The following is a 23,198-nucleotide window of genomic DNA, read 5'->3' as shown; positions in this document are numbered from 1 at the left end:
CCTTCAAAATAAGATATAAAAAGTAAAGAATGTAATGTACAGTAAATTACGCACAACGTGGCATGGCATGACACTAAAGTTATTTCATCACTGATTGCCTCAAGTATTTTCTTCTCTTTGTAATATCCCTTTATTGACAACGTCCCCAGGAAATCTCCTCATCGAATTCCTTGAGTTCGCAATGATTTTCGTCTTTTATGTGACTGTGATATGACAATTTCGAAGCTCCTCTGACATCGCTAGTTGCCACCCTTTGAGTGCATAAATAAGAAATAGGTGATTCTACTGATTACGTCGACAATTAGCTCCTCTTTTTCTTAGAAATTATCTTTCAAATGATCCTCTTTCTTGAAATACTAAATGCTATTACTCGACATGGACAAATGTCTTCCCATTTAAATTTACAAAGTGGTTGGTCTTTTTATTAGGAGTAGTATACTAGAGGTGGAGGAATTGGAATTATTTGAAAGACTGCGTAAAAAATCTTGTAGAGGTAGTGTTTGAATCATGTTTTTATGGTGGAAATGGATTCAGCTCCATCAAAAACTTCCAAGACACCTAAAATTATGAATTTTGACAGCATTTACAAAAATCCTTGCCATATTTTTTCAAAATATGATTTCCATAACTTTCAGAAAAAAAACATAATTATTAGACTGCAGCGTTTTATTACATAGTATAATTTTTTAGGTATAAATAATGTTATTTAAAAATATTAAAGCAATATAATTGTTAAAATGAAATGTGTCAATGTAAACCCTTTTTTTATATATAAAAATCTATTTTTCATTATTGAATAATTATTTTAGTGGTTAGTTGATTTTTCTGATTGACTGAGATTTGTAATTTCTTTCTTTCTTTCTTTCTTTCTTTCTTTCTTTCTTTCTTCTTTTCTTTTTGTTTAATACATGTATTATTTTAAAATTAAAATATTTATTATATAAAAAAATATAAAATATAATTAAACAAAAAATAAATAAATATTTTTTAAGATTTAATTAAATACATTATAAAACATTAATTCTTTAATTTTTTTTGCTAATGCAAGAGTCGGACCTTCAATTTCATTAATCATCAACAAAAGAACATAAAATACAAGAGTTCCCACATGGTCGTTGACCATGAAGAGATCACATCAAAACCTGAAAACCAGGCTAAAAGTATAAGCCTTCCTACAACCAAACTATACAATTCTCTCAAGAAAGAAGAGCGAGCAAGGAAACGGATCCGAAAAGAACAACAGAGTCAAAAATATAAAGGTTTTGTTTCCCCCTGTCTTCAAAACCTGCTGCACAAAGGCCAGAGTAAAAAGTCAAAAGAAACCTAGGACATCCCCTTCCCGCCAGATCTTTCTCGTCAAATCCTAACATCCATTTGATCTCAACTATTGAAACTATCCGTCTGATCCAACGGCTCTGAACCATTGCTTTGACAAGAAGTCCGTCTTTTACCAAAGGGACCCGCCACTTTCATGACCAATCCCATTCGTTGATCTGCTTAGGATGATCCAACGGTTGATATTAATTTCGCAACCACCTACCTTCGCACACTTTAGCGTGCGATGAGGGTGGTATTCCACCCACCCCCACCGCCATGTGGAGCACGTTGTATGGTATCGCTCCCAAATAGACAAAACCACTTTCCACTTTTGCGCACTGCGATCACGAGAAACTGCTCGGGGCATGGTATAGAATACCAGCGTGGAAAACCTCTGGCTTTGCGGCAACCAATGGACTCCGGCTTACGACCTGTCACTGTTTCAACCCTCCTTGACCCGATCATAGAAATTAGGATGCGGAATCCCCCATCTACACTGTTGAAACTTCCAACATAAGGACCCCCTGAAATCTCTTTAATCCTTCCTCCCCGCCCCAGATGCTCAGAAGAAAAATGTAAAACTGGATCCCAGAAATTGTGAAACCTGCAAGGTCTTCCTCCCAACAGACCCTTGACGAGAATCTTTGAATGGAGCCTTGTATTCTGACCCCTAACCCAGCAGATCTGGAAGGTAATGCCCAGCCAAGCCGACCTAGGTTTGCCTTGTCGCTCTTCAAAACTGCTCGACCGATCTAGATCATTGAACCAATCGCAAAATCCAACAGTTGTCCAGAATGTCGCATCACCCGAGTTAACCATACTATAATGCGCAAAAAGGGTGGTTTTCCAATCCTTCCTCCGCCATGTGTGGGAAGATGTATGGGCTCGCTTCAAATTCTCTAAAACCACTTTCCCTTTCAAAGTTGTGCGATCATCAAAAAACCTTTTAGGAAGTGGTTTTTCTCTCCAAGACCCACAAAAACCCTGATTCCGGCTACCGATGAAATCCCTATCAAGATTGCTTGTGTTTCTAGCCTGAACTTGCATTCCCTGGAGATCAATGCTAACACTCTTACCTCTACTCAGGTATCTATCACCCTTCGATGATCGACTCTTCTTCAAGGACCTGTAAGCTAGATTCTGAAAACACATGCAAAGGCTTCAAAATTAAGGGCTTGCTTCCAGGACTCTATGTCTGAAGACTCTAATGTCTTCCTCCTCTTGTTCACTGCATAGAGTTTTTAAACTGCTTTGTCTCAACTCCTGCCATCCTATCGAAACATTGACATCTGTATTGTCAACCCCCTGATTGGCTAATAGGTCAACCAGCTTGTTGGCCTTTTCGCGAACATGTTGGAAGGTGACCATGCGCAAGTTATGTAGGTGATTCTGAATTCTCTGGAAAACCCTGATTAACTTCCAGTGCTTGGAGACTTTCTCCGGCACTAATCCATTACTAATTATTTTCACTGAGTTAATGACTATCTCTGAATCTTCTTCCACAATCACATTGCAGCAGTTCTCCTGACTTAGAAAATCAAGGCATTGCTCCAAAGCCATGAGTTCAGCCATATTATTGGTGGCTGTACCGAGATGACAATGGAAAATGAAGATGATACTTCCTTTATCATCCCTGAGTGCTCCCCCATACCCGACCAACCCCGGATTTCCTTTAGCCGCCCCATCAATATTGAATTTTAGATATCCAACCATGGGAGGATGCCAAAAATCCTGCTCCCTGTCCCTAATTGTAACCTTTCTATTAAGACCCTGAAGAGAAAGTTCCTGCAGCCCTAAATGTTTGAGAATATTTATTTCCCTATCCGAGGGAGGATTAATATGGTGGCTGCAAACTGTGGAGCCTACAGTCTCCTTAAGTTGTTTCAAAATATTCTCAAACAGTACATGTGGGGGATTCTTCTCCTCCTTGAATATTCTTTTATTCCTCTCCTTCCATACATTCCATATGATAAAGCTTAGTGTAAGGGTCCATGTTGAGTTGAGAATTTCATGCTCTGAGAAATTTCCCCTCCAGCTGATGAGGGTCTTGAAGATGCTTCCTCTATCCCTGTCAGTTTGTTGAAAATTTTTAGCAAATATGTCCCATAACCAAAAGGTGAAATAGCAGTAATTAAGAAGATGTTCCATCATTTCTTCTTGCTTTCAACAGAGAGGGCATCCGGAAGGCCCTAGAACACCTCTCTTCCTAATGTTATCCCAAGTCAGTAAACCAACCACATGAAGAGTTTGATTTTCATCCACCCTTGGTGCCTCCAAAGTTTCTGCCATATTTTATCCAGAACCTGGGGATTCAGCTCCAGTAGAATACCTTTGGCTTCTTTGAGATTAAAGGTGCCCTCTTGATTCTTGCCCCATCTTAGTTGGTCTTGCCCTTCAAAAACTAAGATTTTCCTTTGTTCCACCATTTTTTTTAGCTCCTCTGCTTTAATTTTCAAGAGGCTATTATTTCTGCACTCCATATTCTTCCAAATTCTCCATTTCCCCATTGGCTGAGTGTTATCCCAGAAGTCCATGACTTTAATTAAGCCTTGTGAATCTATCTCCTGTTTAAGCTCGAGGAAGTTCTCGTTTAACAGTATTGGTTCCTATTGCCATTTATCTTCCCAAAAGAGAGCTTGATTCCCTTCTCTGATTTCCCAGAAACTATTTTCTTGAACTAATCTTCTATTTTCCCAGGCCTTGTTCCAGATGTGTGAGCCCTTAATGTTCCCTGACATTCTAATGAGATCGTTAGTTTGCCAGGATGTGGCATATTTTTCTTTCCAGATACTAGCCTATGGAGTCTCTAGGTTATGAACCCAGCGCCACCAAAGTTTGGCCCCTAAAGCCTAGCTGAGTATTTCTAGATCGTCCAGGCCAAGCCCTCCGTGGTCTTTGGGTCTACAAAGTTTCTCCCAAGACACTAAAGCCCATTTCTTATTATTTTCCTCCTTTCCCCAAAGGAAGTTTCTTTGAATATTTCTCAATTTCTGAAGGACTCCTTTTGGAGTTGGGAGGGCAGATAACATATAGATAGGGATGGCTTGCGGATAAGCTTTAGTGAGAATCAACCTGCTTGCAATATTTAGAGATCTGAAGGTCCATTTGCTGACTTTGTCCTGCAACTTATTCATCAAGGGTTCCCAAATGCTTTTGAGCAATGTTTTATCTGTTAGAGGGATAACCAAATATTTTGAGGGAAGGGAATCCCTTTGAAAGCCTAGAATTCTGGAAATATTCCTTTGGATTGCCAAGTTGGTATTAAAGAAAAAGATTTTTGATTTGGAAAGGTTTACTTCCATACCTATGGCCATGGCAAAAGCATTCAGAATATGTTTATAAGCTGATGCTTCTTTGACAGTAGGGATTCCTTGAAGCATTGTGTCATCTACAAATTGTTGATGAGTAAGAGCTTGACCATTCTCGGAAAGTAGAAGGCCTTTAATCTTGCCTACAACTTTAGATTGCTTGATGGCCCTACCAAGTCCTTCCATCATAAGAATGAAAAGAAAAGGAGAGAGTGGGTCTCCCTGTCTGAGGCCTCTGGAAGGACTGAAAATCTCAGAGGGAGAGCCATTCACCAAAATAGAGAAGCTGGAGGAGGTGACAAGGGCCATTACCCATCTGATCCATTTATGATCAAAACTAAAGGCACTAAGAACCCTTTTAGTATAGGTCCAGTTTACTTTGTAATAAGCTTTGGCTATATCTAATTGCATGATCATGCCGACCTTCTTTTTGCTTTTTAGCGAGTGAACTACCTCATGAGCTTGAATGATGTTGTCTAAAATTTGTCTGCCTTCCACATATCCTGATTGTTCCCCTAAAACTAGGGTAGGAAGCAAAGGCTTAAGTCTGTTTGCCACAACTTTGGATATAATTTTGTAGACCACAGTGCATAGAGCGATTGGTCTGAACTTATCTGGAGTTTGAGCATCCTCCTGCTTAGGTATAAGGGAGATAAAGGAGGTATTCAACACTTTCAATATGGTACTATTCACTCTAGAATCCTCCACCACATTCAAGATATCATGTTTAACAATACTCCAGCATGCCTTGAAAAAGTCCACATTGAACCCTTCTAGGCTTGGTGCTTTTCCATTCTTCATTTCTTTGAGGGTATCGTCTATCTCCTTTTTAGAAACTGGTCTATTTAGATTAAAATTATCCTCTCTGAATACCATCTTTGTTATATTTCTAGTTACCTCCCGAATAAACTGTTCTCTGTACAAGTTATTTTCCTGAGTAATGCTTCGGAAGTGTTGTACTAACTCCACTTCAATATTCTCATGAGATGTAAGAATATCCCCTTCTTTGTTTTTGATTGAAGATATTCTGTTATGCATTCTATTTGCCATAGTGGACCTATGAAAAAACTTCGTATTACGCTCCCCTTCCTTCAGCCATTGGACTCTAGATTTTTGTTTCCAGAAGACTTCCTCCTGTTTGCACAGATTGTCCCACTCATTCTGATATTTATCAACTTGATTTATTTTGTCTTTATCAAATCCTTCCTTGATTAGAGCCTGGTTGAGTTACTTAATTTTATTTTCAATTGATTTTTTCTCTGCAAAAATATTGCCAAATTCATTTCTGTTCCAATCTTTTAGTTTGAGTTTGATATGCTTTAATCTTTTATGCAGAAGAAACATTCTTGTTCCTTGAATCTGTAAGTCTTCTGTCCACCAATTTTTGATATTGTTGAAGAAATCTAGGTGGGAGAGCCAGATATTTTCAAACCTGAATGGTCTGTTTCTGAGAATGTCCATACCTTTGATCTCCATTTGAACCGGCCAGTGATCTGAGCCTCTGAAGGGGAGAACTTCAGCTGTTATTTCCTTATTTTCCAACATCAGATTCTCAGAGGTCAGGAATCTGTCTAACTTTGAGGCTACTTGAGATTCGCCACCTCTTTTATTATTCCAAGTAAAGAGGCCAGTATTCATTTCAGCCTCTACTAGGTTCATCTTGTCTATAAAGGTTTGAAATTCCAATGAGTCTTTACTAAGGATCCTCATTCCTCCTTTTTTCTCAGACAAAGATTTGATCATATTAAAGTCCCCTCCCATGATCCAAGGTATTCCTATATGTCTGCCCCTGAGACCCTCCAGTGAATCTAGGAACTTGAGTTTATCGTCTATTCTTTGAGGACCATAAACATTGGTTACTAGATAGTGGTGCCTGTCTCCCTCCGGTTGGATGATAACTGATAAATAATTCTTGGTAGCCTCGACATCTATAACCCTTAATTTGTGAGGGTTCCAAAGAGTGAGGATTCCCCCCACAGTATCCTCTGCTTTAACTTCTAGAAACTCGAATCTACTGAGCCATTTACTGTGGATTTGTCTGATTTTTTGAATGGAACTTTTTGTTTCTTGGATAAAGATCATGTCCAGCATTTCTTGTTTCATTCTATTGCTAAGAATTCTTTGCTTTCTTTTACTCCCTAGCCCTCTAATATTCCAAGAAATAAACTTCATAATTGAATATTTGTGAAGGAGTAGCTGGCAAGACCTTTCATCTTACCTAAGTCTATCATTAGCTTGCCACACTCCATCAAGAGTTCATTCTGCTTTTTCCTGCCTCTTTTTTTACCTGGGTTTCTTGTCGCTAGTCTTGGGATTGCTTTTAGCACCTTCACTCCTCTGTTTTCCTATTTATCTGAATTTTTTCCTTTTCCCAATGCATTAGATTGTGTTTTCCATAAAAACAACTGTTGGATTTTGTTAAGTTCTTCTTGGGGTACCGAATCCACTCCTCCCGTGGTTCCCTGGAACAAGAACCCTTCCAGATCTAGGTTTTCTTTATCAAGTATCTCCTGTAACTCATGGTCTTCCAGATCCATCTCACTCGGGGTCATTTCCTGATCCATCTCAGGTTCTGTTTCACTCATAATGGTTTCTGTCTGGTGCCCAGTTTTCTGATTTTGGTCATCTTCATATTCTGTTCTCTTTTCTCCAGCCTTTCCTTCTGTTGCTTGATCTTCCTTTGAGGTTTCTTCCTCTTCCTCTAGAACTTGGAACTTGTTTTGGCTACCTATACGTCCTTCATCTTGATGTTGCTTTGTTCCTTTCTTGCTTCCTTTTCCTCGATAGACTACTTTCTGAAAGTTGTCTGTTTCCTTCATTGTATTTTCCTTACTGTTATTTCCTACTTTCCCTTGTGGATAGTCTCTAAATAGATGCCCGTGCTCATGACATCTATGGCATCTGAAGGGAATATGCTCGTAGTCTACTGTTTGCACCCATTCTTCATCAAAGACTTCCAGGATCACTTCATCTAGTAAGGCTCCTAATAGGTCCATTTCCACGCATATTCTAGCAAATGAAGTGTATTTCCCTCTTCTTGTGGCTTCGGAAATTTTGACAAAGTGTCCTAATTTATTGCCTATGGCCATTAACGATTCATTTTGCTAGTAATCAAGAGGTAAGGAATAAAGTCTTACCCAGACTAGTACCGAGGTAAAAGTTTCCCGCTCCGGGACAAAATTCATAATCCATGGCCTCATGTAGAGTCAAGTTGCCACAAAGAAGTAGGGTCCATCTTTAAAGACTTTGTCCTTGTCTTCAATATTCATGAATACCACCGGAAAGAAACCCTTTGATCCAAGATGGAGGTCTATGCTTCCTTTAGGTTTCCAATGATATTTGATCCAAGTCTGTAAAGCTTTTTCAGTGGGCCATAGTTCCATGAACTTACAAATAATAGCATATGTCTGCATGTGGTCCCTATATGCCTGCAGGGCAGGATCATTTAAAAAAACTCTACGAGTGATTTCAGCTTTGGGTTTGCAGGGTCCCTTTGTACCATTGATTCCCTCGAAATTTCCTCTTGCTATCTCCTCTTCCATGATTTCTTTTCCTCCTCTCGAAGTTCCTTTAGTAGTTTCTAGAGGTTTCTTACCTCTGCTAGCCACGACTTCCTTGAAGGAGGGAGAAGCTCTCCCTCCTCTGCGACCCTCCATGGGGAGCGCCGTCTGCAACTCGCTAAAACCCTAGACGTGCACACTCACTGTTCCTTTCGCTTCGCCTCCCGACCTCCTCATTAATTCTTTAACTTAAACTATATTTATTTAATTTATTTATCTCTTTTAATTTGTTGATTGATATTATAATTTCATAATTTTTTTGTTTTGTAACATAAAATTGAAATGTAATATATATATATATATATATATATATATATATATATATATATATATATATAGTTAATCTTGGTAGGATTTTTTCATTTTCAATTTTACATGTTTATTATTCACACGGCAACAGGGGAGGGTAGTTCAAGATTTGAACCCAAGATAGACATCGCCACTTAAACTACCCCAAACAAACATTTCAATATACACTCAAATAAAATCATTTTATTTTATTTAAATGAAAATAAAATTTAAATCGTTCACTTCAGCAGAGATAAATATCATTCATCCCATTATTAATCGCAAATTAATATCTAGTAATTAAAAAACATAATTATAAAAGAAAAATAATGTAAAACATTAACAAAAACATTTCAATTTAAATAATTAGATACAAATCTTATTGACATGTTATTTAAAGATATATATAATTATTTCCATGTTATATATATATATGGAGAAATCAAATTTCGTGAACTGTAAATCATCTTTTTTAAAATCTTACACCCTAAAAAAAATCATTTTCGCTGATGTTAATTATATGGTAAAATTTAGGCTATATTTTTTCTTTTTAATTATTTTTGAATAATTAATAAATTCTTTAATTTTGTATTATTTTTCCTATTTTATTTGATAATAAATTTTTATTTGCAATAGAAAAGTAAAAATAAAAACAATACTTTATCCGAAGGATAAATTATATTAGTTTGTTTAAAATATCGATTAAATCTTAACCATGTGATTAATCCACAAAACTTATTTTGAATCACAAAAGTTTTAAATCTAAAATCATAAAATTGTTATAATACCTCTGTTTTTAATAAATAAACTAAATAACATATTCCATTATTAATTTAATTAGTGGAAATAGTAATATAATTGAAGTTTAAAAGACATGAATTTCTCAGCTAGAAAGATCATAATACTTTTAAAAAAGTAATTAGTATTAATTATTTTTTTTAATATTAATGTTTTATCTTTAATGACAATTTTCTTTCATTTTATTATTCTAACTTTTTATTAATAAAATATTTTTCTATCAACCAAATTAAAGACTTTTATTGTAAGATATTAAAATCGCAACGTTATTAATGTATCCCATCCCTGCCATTCTTTGACTAAACAGGCCTCGGTTCGTAACCTTAACGGACACTCCTGAATCAGCCTTCACATGGCAACACTGAAATTCTGTGTACCAATCCCTAAATCTCTATCGATGATCGCGGTGGGACCAAACCGTCGTGCCTGAACACAAGACGTCCACCGATGATGATGGTGGGACCAAGCAACTGTTCATGGACAGAACTTCAACGTGCAAAATATTCGACGTACCCTGATATACCTGGAAATATTGATGGGATCCAATGTAGGATTCGTCAAGAAATCACAGACACAGTACAAATGGCGGGGAAAGATATTACATTAGCGCCCAGTTAACCCCAGAGAGAGCGTTAATAGTGGCACATTTCTCGATGTTAAATACCTCGAGCCTCAGTCTCTGCCCATTGAATTGAAGGTTTCTGGTGAAATGCACAAGGGTTATGGGTGGCTCTGAATGACGAAAAGGGATGGGGAATAATATGGATCGTATATTGCAGAGACCGGCCTTTCCCAAATTTGCAGAGCCACTGGATTATGTTTCTACAGAAATTATGACCAATGGGATCTCTGAGTTTGGTTGGACGAATTATTTAGATGTGTCTGTAGATACACCGAGTGAAGAAAAACTCAGCAGTCTTGAAATTGAGAAGCGGCGAACTAAAAGATCGAAGTATAAACACAATGCTGAAAAATACGGAACATATCAGCCGTCGAGCATTACAGGGAAGGAAGAGGACCCTTCCATGGCTTCCGATGCATCGTCTGGTCCTCAAAGTCTGTCTCTGCCTGTCAGGGACATTGAGCGTGGGCAGGAACAACAGGTTGCTGGATCATTTTTCTCAGTCTCCAGAGACAGAAGCGACGTTCAGAAGAGACAGGAGGATCTGGAATCTATTGGTTCATGTTCAACAGCTGATGTGAATCCCAGAATGATAAATCTCCGAAAAGTAGACGAGTCTGAGCATGATCTATTGCTTCAAGACACAGCAAGCTCGGGTATCCACAGGCTAGAGGTATGTCTTATGATTTACGAAGTCTTTTTATATGTCTTATGATTTACAAAGTCTTTTTATAGCTAAGTAACAGAGTAATAACTCCACTTGCACAAGACAGCTATTAAACACTGAGTTTGAGACAGTGGATGTTGCATACAAATCCATGTATGTGTCCAAAGAGGATTAGGGAAAATCGTCATAGATAAGAATCTCCTTAGATAATGTAAGCAGATTTATTTTTATTTTTATTTTTATTAATATTTTTATTTTTAAAAGATTATTATTTTATCTTTATTTATTAGAAAATTTATCATAATTTAATTGTTAAATTAGAATTGGAATAGTTAACATTGTTCAGTATCAGTGAATGTATGTTCACTCACTTATAGTTTTTTGTTAAAAAAAAAATAAGCTAGCTAAAATTATCAGCTAGTGGTCTAGAAAGGGAAGGCTTTCACTAGTGCAAGATACCTCTCATCTTAGGTCGTTAACCAGTTTTTTAATTTGAAAAACACTAGCTCAGAAAAAAAATTTAGGACATACTCAAATGACATTATTTTATACCCAAAGTAACATATTTAGCTAGTTATATAATACACTTTTAAATACCATGTTAGATTTCCTTAAAACCCAATAACTTAGTAGCAATTTTCCAAGTATAAAACCAAAAATATAAAGAAAAGTTGTTCTAGAAACTTAAATTGCAAATACACTGAATTTTCTAACTTAGAATGCACAGTGAAAAATAAATGAATCAGAAGACAAGCACAATCAACACATTGAACATTAATTTCCTTCATATTTTTCAACTAATATTTATTTTTTTATATTTAAAAAAAATTATTTTTATCTTTTCACATTTCCATAATACAATTATAAACTTATTATACAAATTATAGATAAGAAATAACTGTAAAACATTTATCCATCTGTCATGGTGTTGTGCTAATCTACTTTGATATGATTAATTATTATTAATCCTTAAGAGCATATGTACTTAATGAAAGCGTTGAGAGGGACTAATGGTTAAGAGCATGTGTTTCCTCTTAAGAGGTCACATGTTCAAAAACCAAGGGGTAGAGTATGTATGCCTTCCTAGACTTAACGCTGAGTGGAGGTGAGTCCCTTATCCCTCAAACAAGGGCCATAATGTGGCTTGATGTAAGTCAATCATTCCTTCATGAGTTGATCAAAATAGTGTTGGTTTTTTGGCTCAATTCTCTCTCAACAAAATAGAGGTGTTTTTTTATTTTTATTAAATAGAGATGAGATTAAATTTTTATAATTATGCTGATAGGTGTGTTTATTTTGAAATAGGATTTTCTGAATTTTAATTCATTTATGAATACTTATTAGGTGGATGGTAGGGATTTAACTCCATAGAATATTCTAGATAATATATTCAAATCAAATTTCGAGATTTATTTTTAAATGAGATATGTCAAATAAGCTATATCCTTCTTGTTTTTTTAATTAAATTGGTTAACAAAAAAAATTATCATATCATCAAGTGTCATATGAAATGAGATGATTTTCATGGACATGTGATATTGCTAAACAATAATATTATTCCATAATATTGTAACAAAATCTACTTCCCAATTCATTATTTTTTATTAAAATAAATATAAATCTCTAAAAATAAAAATCCTATTCTATATAATTTTGAAATGTATATATATTTAAATTCTCTCTTAATTCCTTTTATAACTAATTATAAAAAAATAAATTATAATTTAATTAACTTTATAAATGTTTATTACGGATAGATGTTTATCAACGCTTATATGCCTATCCTAATCATTTTGTTAACTTCTCTCATGATAACAGGGCGTTGACGCTGGCCAACAACATTTCTCAGTAGTAATGAAGCTGCATCTGTTCGATATTATTAACCATTCTGTCCACCCGTTCCTCGGTTTATAGTGGTCATTGGCTGCCTATTGATTGTGGTATGTCTTCCAGGTTCATGGTCCCCGAAGGCCAACATTGTCGTTGATCCATTTCTTAATGCAATTAAGTAATACTAGCAATCCTTCCTGAAATACTGGGAATCTCTCAATAAATGTATCCCAGTGCTATGTAATAATTTTAAGGAAAATATTATAGATTAACATATTTGTTAATTGAATGCATTGTTAAATTAGCATGTGCTAATATGAAGAAGAACCAAACTATTTGATTGAAAATCAAATCTATTGCTATCATGTTCGTGTTTTTTTGGGAAGGATTAGGCATATTTATAATTTTTATTTATTTATTTAATAATTACTAAATTTAAGTTATATTTTATATATATTTTAATGTACGAAAATAATACTAAAAATATGAGATAGAGTTAAAGTTTAAAAACAATAGCATATGTGAATTTTATGAGATATATTGTAAAAGAATATATTTTATTATGGTTAAATTGGGTAGGTCATTTGTGTATGGATTTTTTTATGCATAACTTAGTTGCACTAGTTTTTTTTTTGGTAATACACTAAATTCTGTAAGGTATTATGTATGAATTTTATGAGAAAAATGTAAAGGAAAAAAAAAAAACTAAAAATTTAAATTAAATTTTTTAATAAGGTTAAATTAAATAGTTTACATTTTTATGTATTTGTGTGAGATATATTTAAGACAGTCTAAGCTGGTAAGTCTAGATTTTTTTAATACATTAAATGATGGGAGAAGGTAGTGGATTCAAATCAATTAGAAATGTTTACAAATAAGCATTTCAAATCTATCAAGTTTGTTTGGCAAGGAAGCACCTTTGTGGATAGGCTGCTCATCACTATCTTTTTAGGGAAACGCTTTCGCAAAAGTGTTTCTCATACCTATACTATGAGACATGAATTTTATTGGTAGGCTCTTCATGTCTATCTCTTACTTTTACAAAAGTGTCTCAAATTTGTGAATCTTGTTTTCTAATAATTCACCTTTGTATATATGGTTCTCATGCCTATCCCTTAAGGGAAATGCCTTTGCAAGAAGCTTCTTCTACTTGTCCAATAAGGGAACAACTTTGTGGGTAGGGCTTTCATTGTAGAAAAGTTACTATCAGAAATGTTATGTGAAAGTTCTCATAAAATGATATTATATAAATGTGAGATGAATTGAATCGTAGTTTATATATAATACAAATAAAAAAGAAAACTTATAACCATAAACAACATATAATTGAAAATTCCACTTTTTTCTCTTTATTTAAATATAACAAAAATTAAAAAAATGTAACATATTTGACTTCTATTTAAATACTTTATCGATCTATATATATATATATATATAAACCAAGGCTTACCTCAGGTAATTTGAGGAGTTTTTATTCCCCTATACTCATATTTAATTTCCCCATATATTTATATAAAACATATATGTTTTCCATTCTATGAGGAATTGCTAATATTTTCAATGATTTTTGTATTGCATGAGCATTTGGAACCAGGGAAAGTAGAACCATTACCCAAAATTGTGTTTTTAGAGTACTTTGGTAATAAAGTAAAATGTAGATATAAATGTTGGCTATATCTAAAAATTTCACTCAAATTTATAGGAAACATCAAATACATCTACAAAGTTCACTCCAATTTATGGAAAGATCAAACTAGTAGTGACAATATTATATACTAAAAAATATAAATTATATATTAGGCTACAATTTATCCATGGTAAGTGCTAAATATCATTTTCAGTAAATTGAAATCCAACGGAATTTAGATATAATATTTATTCTATAGCATATAGATTTTACTATGTTAATATACTCAATTATAGTTTCAATATTAATATGTATCAAGTTTAAGTTGTATTAAAGTCATCAAAATCAAATTTTATATTTTTTGCTAATAACTATATGAACATGTTTAACAAAATAAAATAAAAAATTAATATCCATAAATCTTCGTATAAAAATTGAAAAACAAAGTACATATATAAAATTTTAACATCTTTATAGAAATAAATTCTACCCATGTAAACTTTGAACATATTTGTAAATTTGAATCATTGTTTTGGTTTGAATTGGAAAAATATCTAAAGAGTATTATTTTTTTAATATTAAAATACTGATCCGGATTTAAACAGGAACGCAACAAATTACAGAGATAACCATATACAGAAAGATGCAGCGGAAATAATACTTCATTTCATTAATGGAAAATACTGAAATATGCTTACAACCAGAAACGGAAATAAACTAGCTAAGGCGATGGTAGCTTATCTCTGAGAAGAGATGTGATGGCTACATGCCTCTGAACTGTGTTACAATGAGCCTCGAAGGCCTATTTATTGTTGAGAAACAATGGAAAACCCTTAACATTCCAAAACCTAACCCTAGGAGATGAAACGCCAAACTCTGGGCCCCGTTTGGGGGTAAGTTGATACATCAACTTCCCGGGGTCGTAACTTTAGCATATGATCTCCGTTTGACGCGTACAATAGCTCATTAGAAAGATCTATCCGAGCACTATCATTGTTGGAACGGGCAATATTGGTCCATTCCATGACCCATGTTGCCCCCGGATTCCCCAAAAAACGTCGTTTAGGGCCTCAAAACGGCTCCGGAAGTTCAGGACCCGAAAAACTGCTAAAAATAGTAAGTTGTGCTACAATTAAGGAAACTGAAAATGCTGAGAAAGACAATGGTGGGGGTCCAGGTGGACTTGGCAGGTGGCCACCAATATCCACCTGGATCATTCCTCCCCCCTTAGGAAGCAATGCTCCCCATTGCATTGAGCTCGTCCATGAGATGAGGAAACTTCTGCTGAACTTGTTCCCTGGTGAGCCACTTGCCCTGCTGGAGGAGTTGGCCTGCTTTGACAACTCGATACAGTTGGATATTCTGTTGGCGAGTGTTCTTGATCTGTGTGTCCATGATCCGATCAGTTGCAGCTTGTTCCATGCAATCTGGATTTAATTCTGTGGGTTTGAGCTGTTCTGCAATGTCGGATGTGTCTAGCAATGGTGGAAAGTATGGCCGAAGGTGGTCCACATTGAACACTGGGTGCAGGCCAAGGAATGGGGGAATGTTGAGCTCAAATTCATTGTCTCCCATAGCCTTAGTAATGGTGTAAGGACCATATTGGAGTGGTCTCAATTTCCGATAGGCTCCAGTAAGGCGTTCCTTTTGCAAATGCAACCAGACTTTGTCGCCCACCTGAAACTTGTGTGGCACCCGATGTTGATCATGTCGCTGCTTGTACTTGGCATTTGATTTCTCAAGAATGTCATGGACCTGCTGGTGAATATGTTGGATGCGCTCAATGAAGCTGGTGGCCTTATCTGTTTCGGACTGGACATGAGCTGAATTCATGTGAGTAGCTGCAAGTGGCATGGCCACATCAATGGGGCATAGTGGCTGGAATCCCAAACCCACCTGAAAAGGGCTATGGCCAGTGGAGCTGTGAAGAGCTCGGTTGTAGCTGTGTTGAACATAGGGGAGGCTCTCGTCCCATGTGCGTGGATGCTTTGAATTATACATGCGCAGAATGTGCACAACCATCCTATTGACAACCTCTGTCTGGCCATCAGTTTGAGGATGGAAGGTTGTGGACTTCGTGAGTTTGGTGTTCAGCATTGACTAGAGACTGGACCAAAATGTGCTGAGAAACCGACTGTCCCGATCTGAGATGATATACTGTGGGATCCCAAAGTGCACCCACACTCGTTCAAAGACGAGTTTAGCAGTGGCTTCTGCTGTGATATTCTTCTTGCAGGCCACCATAATGGCCATCTTCGAGAACCTGTCGACGACCACAAAAACACAATCATTTCCATGCTTAGTGAGAGGAAGGCCTGACATGTAATCCATGGAGATGGATTCCCAAGGTCGACTAGGGGTAGGAAACGGGGTATAGAGGCCATGCTTCTTAATGGCCGGTTTGGCAATGGCACAGGCAGTACATGATCGGATGTACTTCCCAACATCCTGTCGAAGATTCGGCCAATAGAAATAATTTTGCAGTACTGCCACTGTTTTCTCGACCCCGAAATGCCCATCAGCCCGACTGTAGTGTTCTTCCCAAATCATCTTGGCACGCTCGCTTGAAGGAACACAAAGGTGACCGAGGTGGCATAATATGGCACCCTGGAGGTGAAAATCTGCAACCTGTTGACCCTCCAAGAGTGTTTGGTATGTGTGGCCGAATTCTGGGTCGCTTTTGTAGAGAAGTGGCCAATCAGAAGTCTCGTGCCCACAAGAGTTGAGCACGGTGGTTAGCGCCATGATCGGTGGTCGACTGAGGCAATCTGCAACATTATTGGTGCTGCCCTTTTTATACTTGATATTCAAGTGAAACTGTTGCAGGTATGTAGACCACTTCTGATGGCGATCATTCTGCAATTTCCCTTGGGTTTGTATGAACTGCAGAGGTCGGTGGTCTGTGTGGATGACCGTTTCCTTCCCCAAAATGTAATGCTTCCATTGTCGGCAGGCCTGTACAATGGAATACATCTCTTTATCATAAGTGGGGTACTTCCGGACTGTGTCTGAAAGTGTTTCACTGTGATATGCCACTGGATGTCCATGTTGAGTAAGGACTGCCCCAATAGCATAGTCAGAGGCATCTGTCTCGACCTCAAATGGTTGTTGTAAATCTGGTAAAGGCGAGCACTGGTGCCGTGCAGAGGCAATCCTTCAACTCCCTGAATGCCTTCTGTTGAGATTCATACCAAAAGAATTTTGCTTTCGCCCCGCCCTTGGTGACTTGACTCAAGGGCCAAGAAATATGAGAAAACCCCAACACAAACCTGCGGTAGAAATTGGCAAGACCTAGAAAGCTGCGGAGGTCTGTTAGAGTGGTTGGAGAGGGCCAATCCCGAATGACTTGGATCTTGGCTGGATCGACATGCACCCCCTGTTCATCAATGATGTATCCCAGATATTGAACCTGGGTCATGCAAAAAGTGCATTTCTCCAAATTGGCACATAGCTTGTGTTCCCGCAGTGTTTGGAGAACCTGTCGGATGTGGTGGAGGTGCTCTTCCCAACTCTGGCTGAAGATCAGAATGTCATCCAAGTATACTACTATAAAGGAGTTGGTGAATGGCCACAAGATGTCATCCATTAGCCTCATAAAGGTTGCAGGAGCATTCGTCAATCCGAAAGGCATGACCAACCATTCGAAGAGGCCCTCCTTGGATTTGAAGGCAGTGTTCCACACATCGGAGGGTTCGATTGGTACCTGGTGATATCCCGACTTCAGGTCGATCTTGCTGAAATATTTCGCCCCCTTTAGTTGGTCTAGGAGGTCATCAATTCGCGGGATCGGGTACCTATTATGGACAGTGATCTTGTTCAGCGCCCGATAGTCAATACAGAGTCTCCACGTCCCATCCTTCTTCTGTACCAACACGATCGGGCTCCCACAGGGCGATGAACTCAGACGGATGTGACCTTTCTGCAGGAGCTCCTGAATCTGCCTCTTGATTTCATCATTCTCCAGAACGGAGCGCCGATAAATTGGTCCATTGGGTAGCGGCGCACCTGGGGTCAGATCGATGGAGTGCTTGACTTGACAGTGCAGAGGAACCCCTACCGGGGAGGTGAAGATGTCCTCGTACTCCTCCACAATCTTGTCCATCTGTAGTTGTCGTGCAGAGGGGCCCCGTTTGGAGGCCACGGCCACTGTCTTCTTCTTTCCTTGAGGGCGTATCATCAGGAAAACAAATTTCCTGGTTTTGGAAATGATCTTATTGCATTGTTTTGCAGTAATCAACGAGAGGGCGGCAGGTGGTGCTACCTCTGGTATCCTGAACAACTTATTTCCCAATGTAATAATAACAGCACAGGGCCTTGATTCATACACAACATGTCGCTTCCACAAGTATGGTTGTCCTAGTAATACATCACAAACTTCAAGGGGAGCAATGTCACACAATACCTCATCCGTGAAGGGCTTGATGTTGTATGGAAGGCGACACTGCTGGCTCATGCGAAGATCTCGTCCTTGGTGAAGCCACCCAATGGTGTATGGTTGTGGATGTGCTGTGGTCGGTAAGCCCAACCGCTTCACGACCTCTGCCGAAATGAGGTTCTTTTGACTCCCGCTATCAACAATGAACTGTATCGGGGAGCCCTTTACCCACATCTGGGAGTGGAAGAGATGCTCCTCCTCCTCTGGATCTTCGAGTTCATTTTTCTGGATCTTTGCGGTAGCAACAGTGGCGCTGGGGTCCGCATCAATGATCTGCTTCCCTTTTTCATACCCCTTATCGGGTTCTGACTCAGAGTCGGAACATGCATCTGATTCTGAAACCTTTAGCTCAGCCACCAGTGACTGCTTGGCCCGACAATCACTTGTGTTGTCAGTGGAGCTCTTATGGAACTCGCACCATTTTCCAGTGTCCTTCCTCGGCTTCGCGGCGCTGTTCTTTGCTTGCAGCTTCAGCTGGTTGTCTTGGGCTGTCCCGCCTTGGCTTTGTCCTTTGTTTTGTGGTTTAGGGGCACCTTTCCCCTGCTTTGGATTCGCAGATCCAAAGTCTCGCTTCTTTTGTTTGAACTTCTGCTCGACCTTGACGACATACCGGTATGCTGCGCCGAGCGAGGGGATGTTTAGGAATTGTATTTCTTCCTGTATGTACTTGTGCAGGCAGCCACGGTATTTGAGTATCAAATGTTGCCTGCCGCAGCGTGGTCCACTTTATGTATTCATCCTCATAGCTCCCGACAGGGTAGTACTGCTCCTTGATGGCATCCCAGAACGAATCCCAGGTGCGTGCGGCTGAAAATAGTGAGCCAATACTTTCATCCTTCTGCTCGCAGTAGGTTTCCCACCAATCCTTGACGTGGGGGGCTGCTTTGAGGAGAGCAAAAACAATCTTTTCCCGACTCGAAAATTCATGAATAGAAAAATAACCCTCTAGCAGATTTAACCATTTATCTACGGCATCTGCATCTATCTGACCCTCGAATATGGGGATTTCGAAATTAACTTGTACCTTAAAGGGTGTGGCGTTTCTAGAGTAGCTGCTGGAAGCCGATGCGTTGCTTCTGGGTAGCCGCTGAAGGATCTGGGCAAAGCTGTCCATCATCGCGTTCCATTGTTGCTTGAGGGCTTCTTCGAGCAAGATTTTGATGGGATCTCCTGCCCCCTCGTCTTTCCTCTCGTCCGCCATGGGAGGCCGTCGGGATTTGCGAGGTTGGTCTTGCAAAGGTTCAACCAGTTCAAGCCCTAACTCCTTATATCCCGACCTTGTTGGGGACATGCAAAGAAAAATAGAGAAAAAGCAGACCCCTCTGATACCACTGATCCGGATTTAAACAGGAACGCAACAAATTACAGAGATAACCATATACACAAAGATGCAGCGGAAATAATACTTCATTTCATTAATGGAAAATACTGAAATATGCTTACAACCAGAAATGGAAATAAACTAGCTAGGGCGATGGTAGCTTATCTCTGAGAAGAGATGTGATGGATACATGCCTCTGAACTGTGTTACAATGAGGCTCGAAGGCCTATTTATTGTTGAGAAACAATGGAAAACCCTTAACATTCCAAAACCTAACCCTAGGAGATGAAACGCCAAACTGTGGGCCCCGTTTGGGGGTAAGTTGATACATCAACTTCCCGGGGTCGTAACTTTAGCATATGATCTCCGTTTGATGCGTACAATAGCTCATTAGAAAGATCTATCCGAGCACTATCATTTTTGGAACGGGAAACATTGGTCCATTCCATGACCCATGTTGCCCCCGGATTCCCCAAAAAACGTCGTTTAGGGCCTCAAAACGGCTCCAGAAGTTCAGGACCCGAAAAACTGCTAAAAATAGTAAGTTGTGCTACAATTAAGGAAACTGAAAACGATGAGAAAGACAATGGTGGGGGTCCAGGTGGACTTGGCAGGTGGCCACCAATATCCACCTGGATCAAATACAATTAAAATCAACAATGTGGTTTGGTTGATAAAACAACACACTGAACATTAAAGTAAAGAGGGGATAAATTGCTATCAGCAAAAATATTAGGATAGAGGTGAAAATGAGAAACAAAAGCAATGGACTGAGGTTGTATGTTTCAACACTATCATATGTTATGCTTGCAAGTAATTAACCTCACGAATCGAGGGAGGTGGTGAGCGAAGGTGACTAGGGTTTTTGTCTACTACAACGGATTTCTCTCCATGGATCGGCGCAGAGGAGGGAGCTCCACTCCCTCCTACAAGGAAGCGGTGGCCAACAAGGGTAAGAAGCCTCCGGAAAAAGGAAAAGGTGATGCGGAGGAAGGAAGAAAAAACAGGGAGGAGGAATCAGAAAGTACCAAATCGAAGGAGAAGGATGGCACAAAAGACAAGGAAGAAAATGACAAAATACAGGGAACAAAAGACAAAAATCAGAAGGGTCAGTGCAAACCTAGAGCTGAAATTACTCCTAGAGTAGTTTTAAATGATCCAGCGTTTTAGGAGCACAGAGATCACATGTGGACTTATGCAATCATATGAAAATTCATGGGGCTATGGCCCACTGAAAAAGCTTTACAAACATGGATAAGATACCACTGGAAACCCAAAGGTAGCATTGATCTACATCTGGGGTCCAAAGGATTCTTTATTGTGGTGTTCACTAACATTGAAGACAAAGACAAAGTGTTTGAAGGCGGGCCCTACTTCTATGCAGCAGCAGAGCTCTATATGCGGCCATGAATGATGAACTTCATTCTGGACCAGGAAACTTTCACTTCAGTTTCGGTTTGGGTAAGACTCTATTCTCTACTTCTTGACTATTGGCAAAATGAATCCCTTGCAGCCATAGGCAATAAATTAGGATGGTTTATCAAAGTCTCTGAAGCCACAAGGAGGGGGAAATACACCTCTTTTGCTAGGATCTGTGTGGAGATGGAACTATCTGGAGCTCTTCCAAATGAAGTCATCTCGGAGGTTTTTGATGAGGAATGGGTGAAAACAGTCGACTACAAACATATTGGATTTAGATGTCGGAAATTCCATGAATATGGGCACCTTCTAAGAGACTGCCCTCTCAATAAAGTAGAGAACAAAAGAAAAATAACCATAATGAAAGCTACAGACAACTTTCACAAAGTAGTTCATAAAGGGAAAAGCGAAAAAAAAGGGCCAAAGCAACACCAAGCTGAAGGACAACAGGTTAGTCAGAACTAGTTCCAAGTTCTTGAAGAGGATGAAGAAATATCAGTAGAAGATCAAGCAATGAATGAAGATTACGAGAAGAAGGAAAAGAAGAAAGAAAGAGATCAGACATAGGAAAACGAAAAACAGAAGGGAATCATGCTGAATGAATCAGAGATGGAAATGGATTAGGAAATGACCTAGAGTGAAATGGATATGGAGGACAATGAGCTACAGGAGATTTTGGACAGAGAAAACCTGGATCTAGAAGGGTTCTTGGCTCAGGGAACAACTGGCGGGGTAGAATCACTGCCACAAGAAGAGCTCAATCGAATACAACAATTATTCTTATGGAAAACCTAGGAAAAGGGTTTGGAGGGAGTAAATAACATTGAAAGACAGAGCAATGAAGGGGTGAAAGCAGTAAAAATGACTCCAGGGTTAGCACCGAGAAATCCAGGGAAAAAAAGAGGCAGGAAAAAACAAAACGAGCTACTGATGGAATGTGGAAAGCTTATGGTGGACTCAGGTAAGATGAAAGACCTAACCAGTTACTCCTTTACCAATATTTAATTATGAAGTTCACTACTTGGAATATTAGAGGTATTGGTAGCAAGAGGAAATAGAGAATGACGAATAATAGAATGAAACAGGCAACTCCGGATATAATTTTTGTCCAAGAGGCAAAATGCTCCATTCAGAAATTAAGGCAAATCCATAGTAAATGGCTCAGTAGATTTGAGTTTCTATAAGTTAAAGCAGAAAATACAACAGGGGGTATCCTCACACTCTGGAATCCCCAAAAAATTGGAATAATTGATGCGGAGGCATCAAGGAATTATTTATCAGTTGTTATACAGCTAGTAGGAGACAATGACACTTATCTAGTCACGAATGTTTATGGCCCTGAAAGGTTAGATAACAAAATCAGGTTCATAGCTTCCTTGGTGGATCTACGAGTCAGACATGCAGGACTACCTTGGGTCCTAGGAGGAGATTTCAATATGATCAGATCTCTCTCAGAGAAAAAATGGGGTACAAGAGCTCTAAATAAAGATTCCTTAGCCTTCCAAATCTTTTCAGAAAGCATGAAGCTTGTTGATATTGAGACAAACAATGGCCTCTATACATGGAATAATAAAAGAGGAGGGGACTCACAGGTAGCCTCCAAGTTAGATAGATTCATGATCTCTGAGGATCTCATCCTTATAGACAAGGAAATTATAGCAGGAATTCTTCCCTTTGGAGGTTCACATCACTGGGCAGTTCAAATGGAAATCAAGGGCATAAGCACCCCAAGAAATAGACCTTTCAGATTTGAAAATATGTGGTTTTCTCACCCAGAATTCATCAGCAATATTGAAGAATGGTGGGCAGAGGATTTGCAAACTCAAGGATCAACAATGTTTCTGCTTCACAAAAGATTAAAGCACATCACACTGAATCTTAAAGCCTGGAACAAGAATGAATTTGGTAATATTTTTGCAGGAAAGAAAGCCGTGGAAAATAAAATAATAGAGCTCAGCCAAGCTTTGATCAAAGAAGGCTTTGACAAGGAAAAAAAATACCAAGTA

The 23,198-nt window shown here is 38.4% G+C and overlaps 1 protein-coding gene across 1 annotated transcript; it reads left to right on the top strand.

The window, feature by feature from the left end:
• The first annotated feature begins 9,651 nt into the window (after positions 1-9,651).
• LOC149216198 (uncharacterized) lies at positions 9,652-12,755 on the top strand. Its single transcript, XM_089391159.1, has 2 exons — positions 9,652-10,566; positions 12,379-12,755. The coding sequence occupies exons 1-2, from the start codon at positions 10,021-10,023 to the stop codon at positions 12,472-12,474; spliced, it is 642 nt and encodes a 213-aa protein (XP_089247285.1). The 5' UTR covers positions 9,652-10,020; the 3' UTR covers positions 12,475-12,755.
• The last annotated feature ends 10,443 nt before the right edge of the window (positions 12,756-23,198 follow it).

The sequence above is a fragment of the Pinus tabuliformis genome, chromosome 1_1, assembly GCF_031772625.1.
Source record: "Pinus tabuliformis cultivar Carrire ecotype Pingquan chromosome 1_1, CPIR1, whole genome shotgun sequence".
Taxonomy (NCBI): domain Eukaryota; kingdom Viridiplantae; phylum Streptophyta; class Pinopsida; order Pinales; family Pinaceae; genus Pinus; species Pinus tabuliformis.
This window is presented reverse-complemented; position numbering and strand designations above follow the sequence as displayed.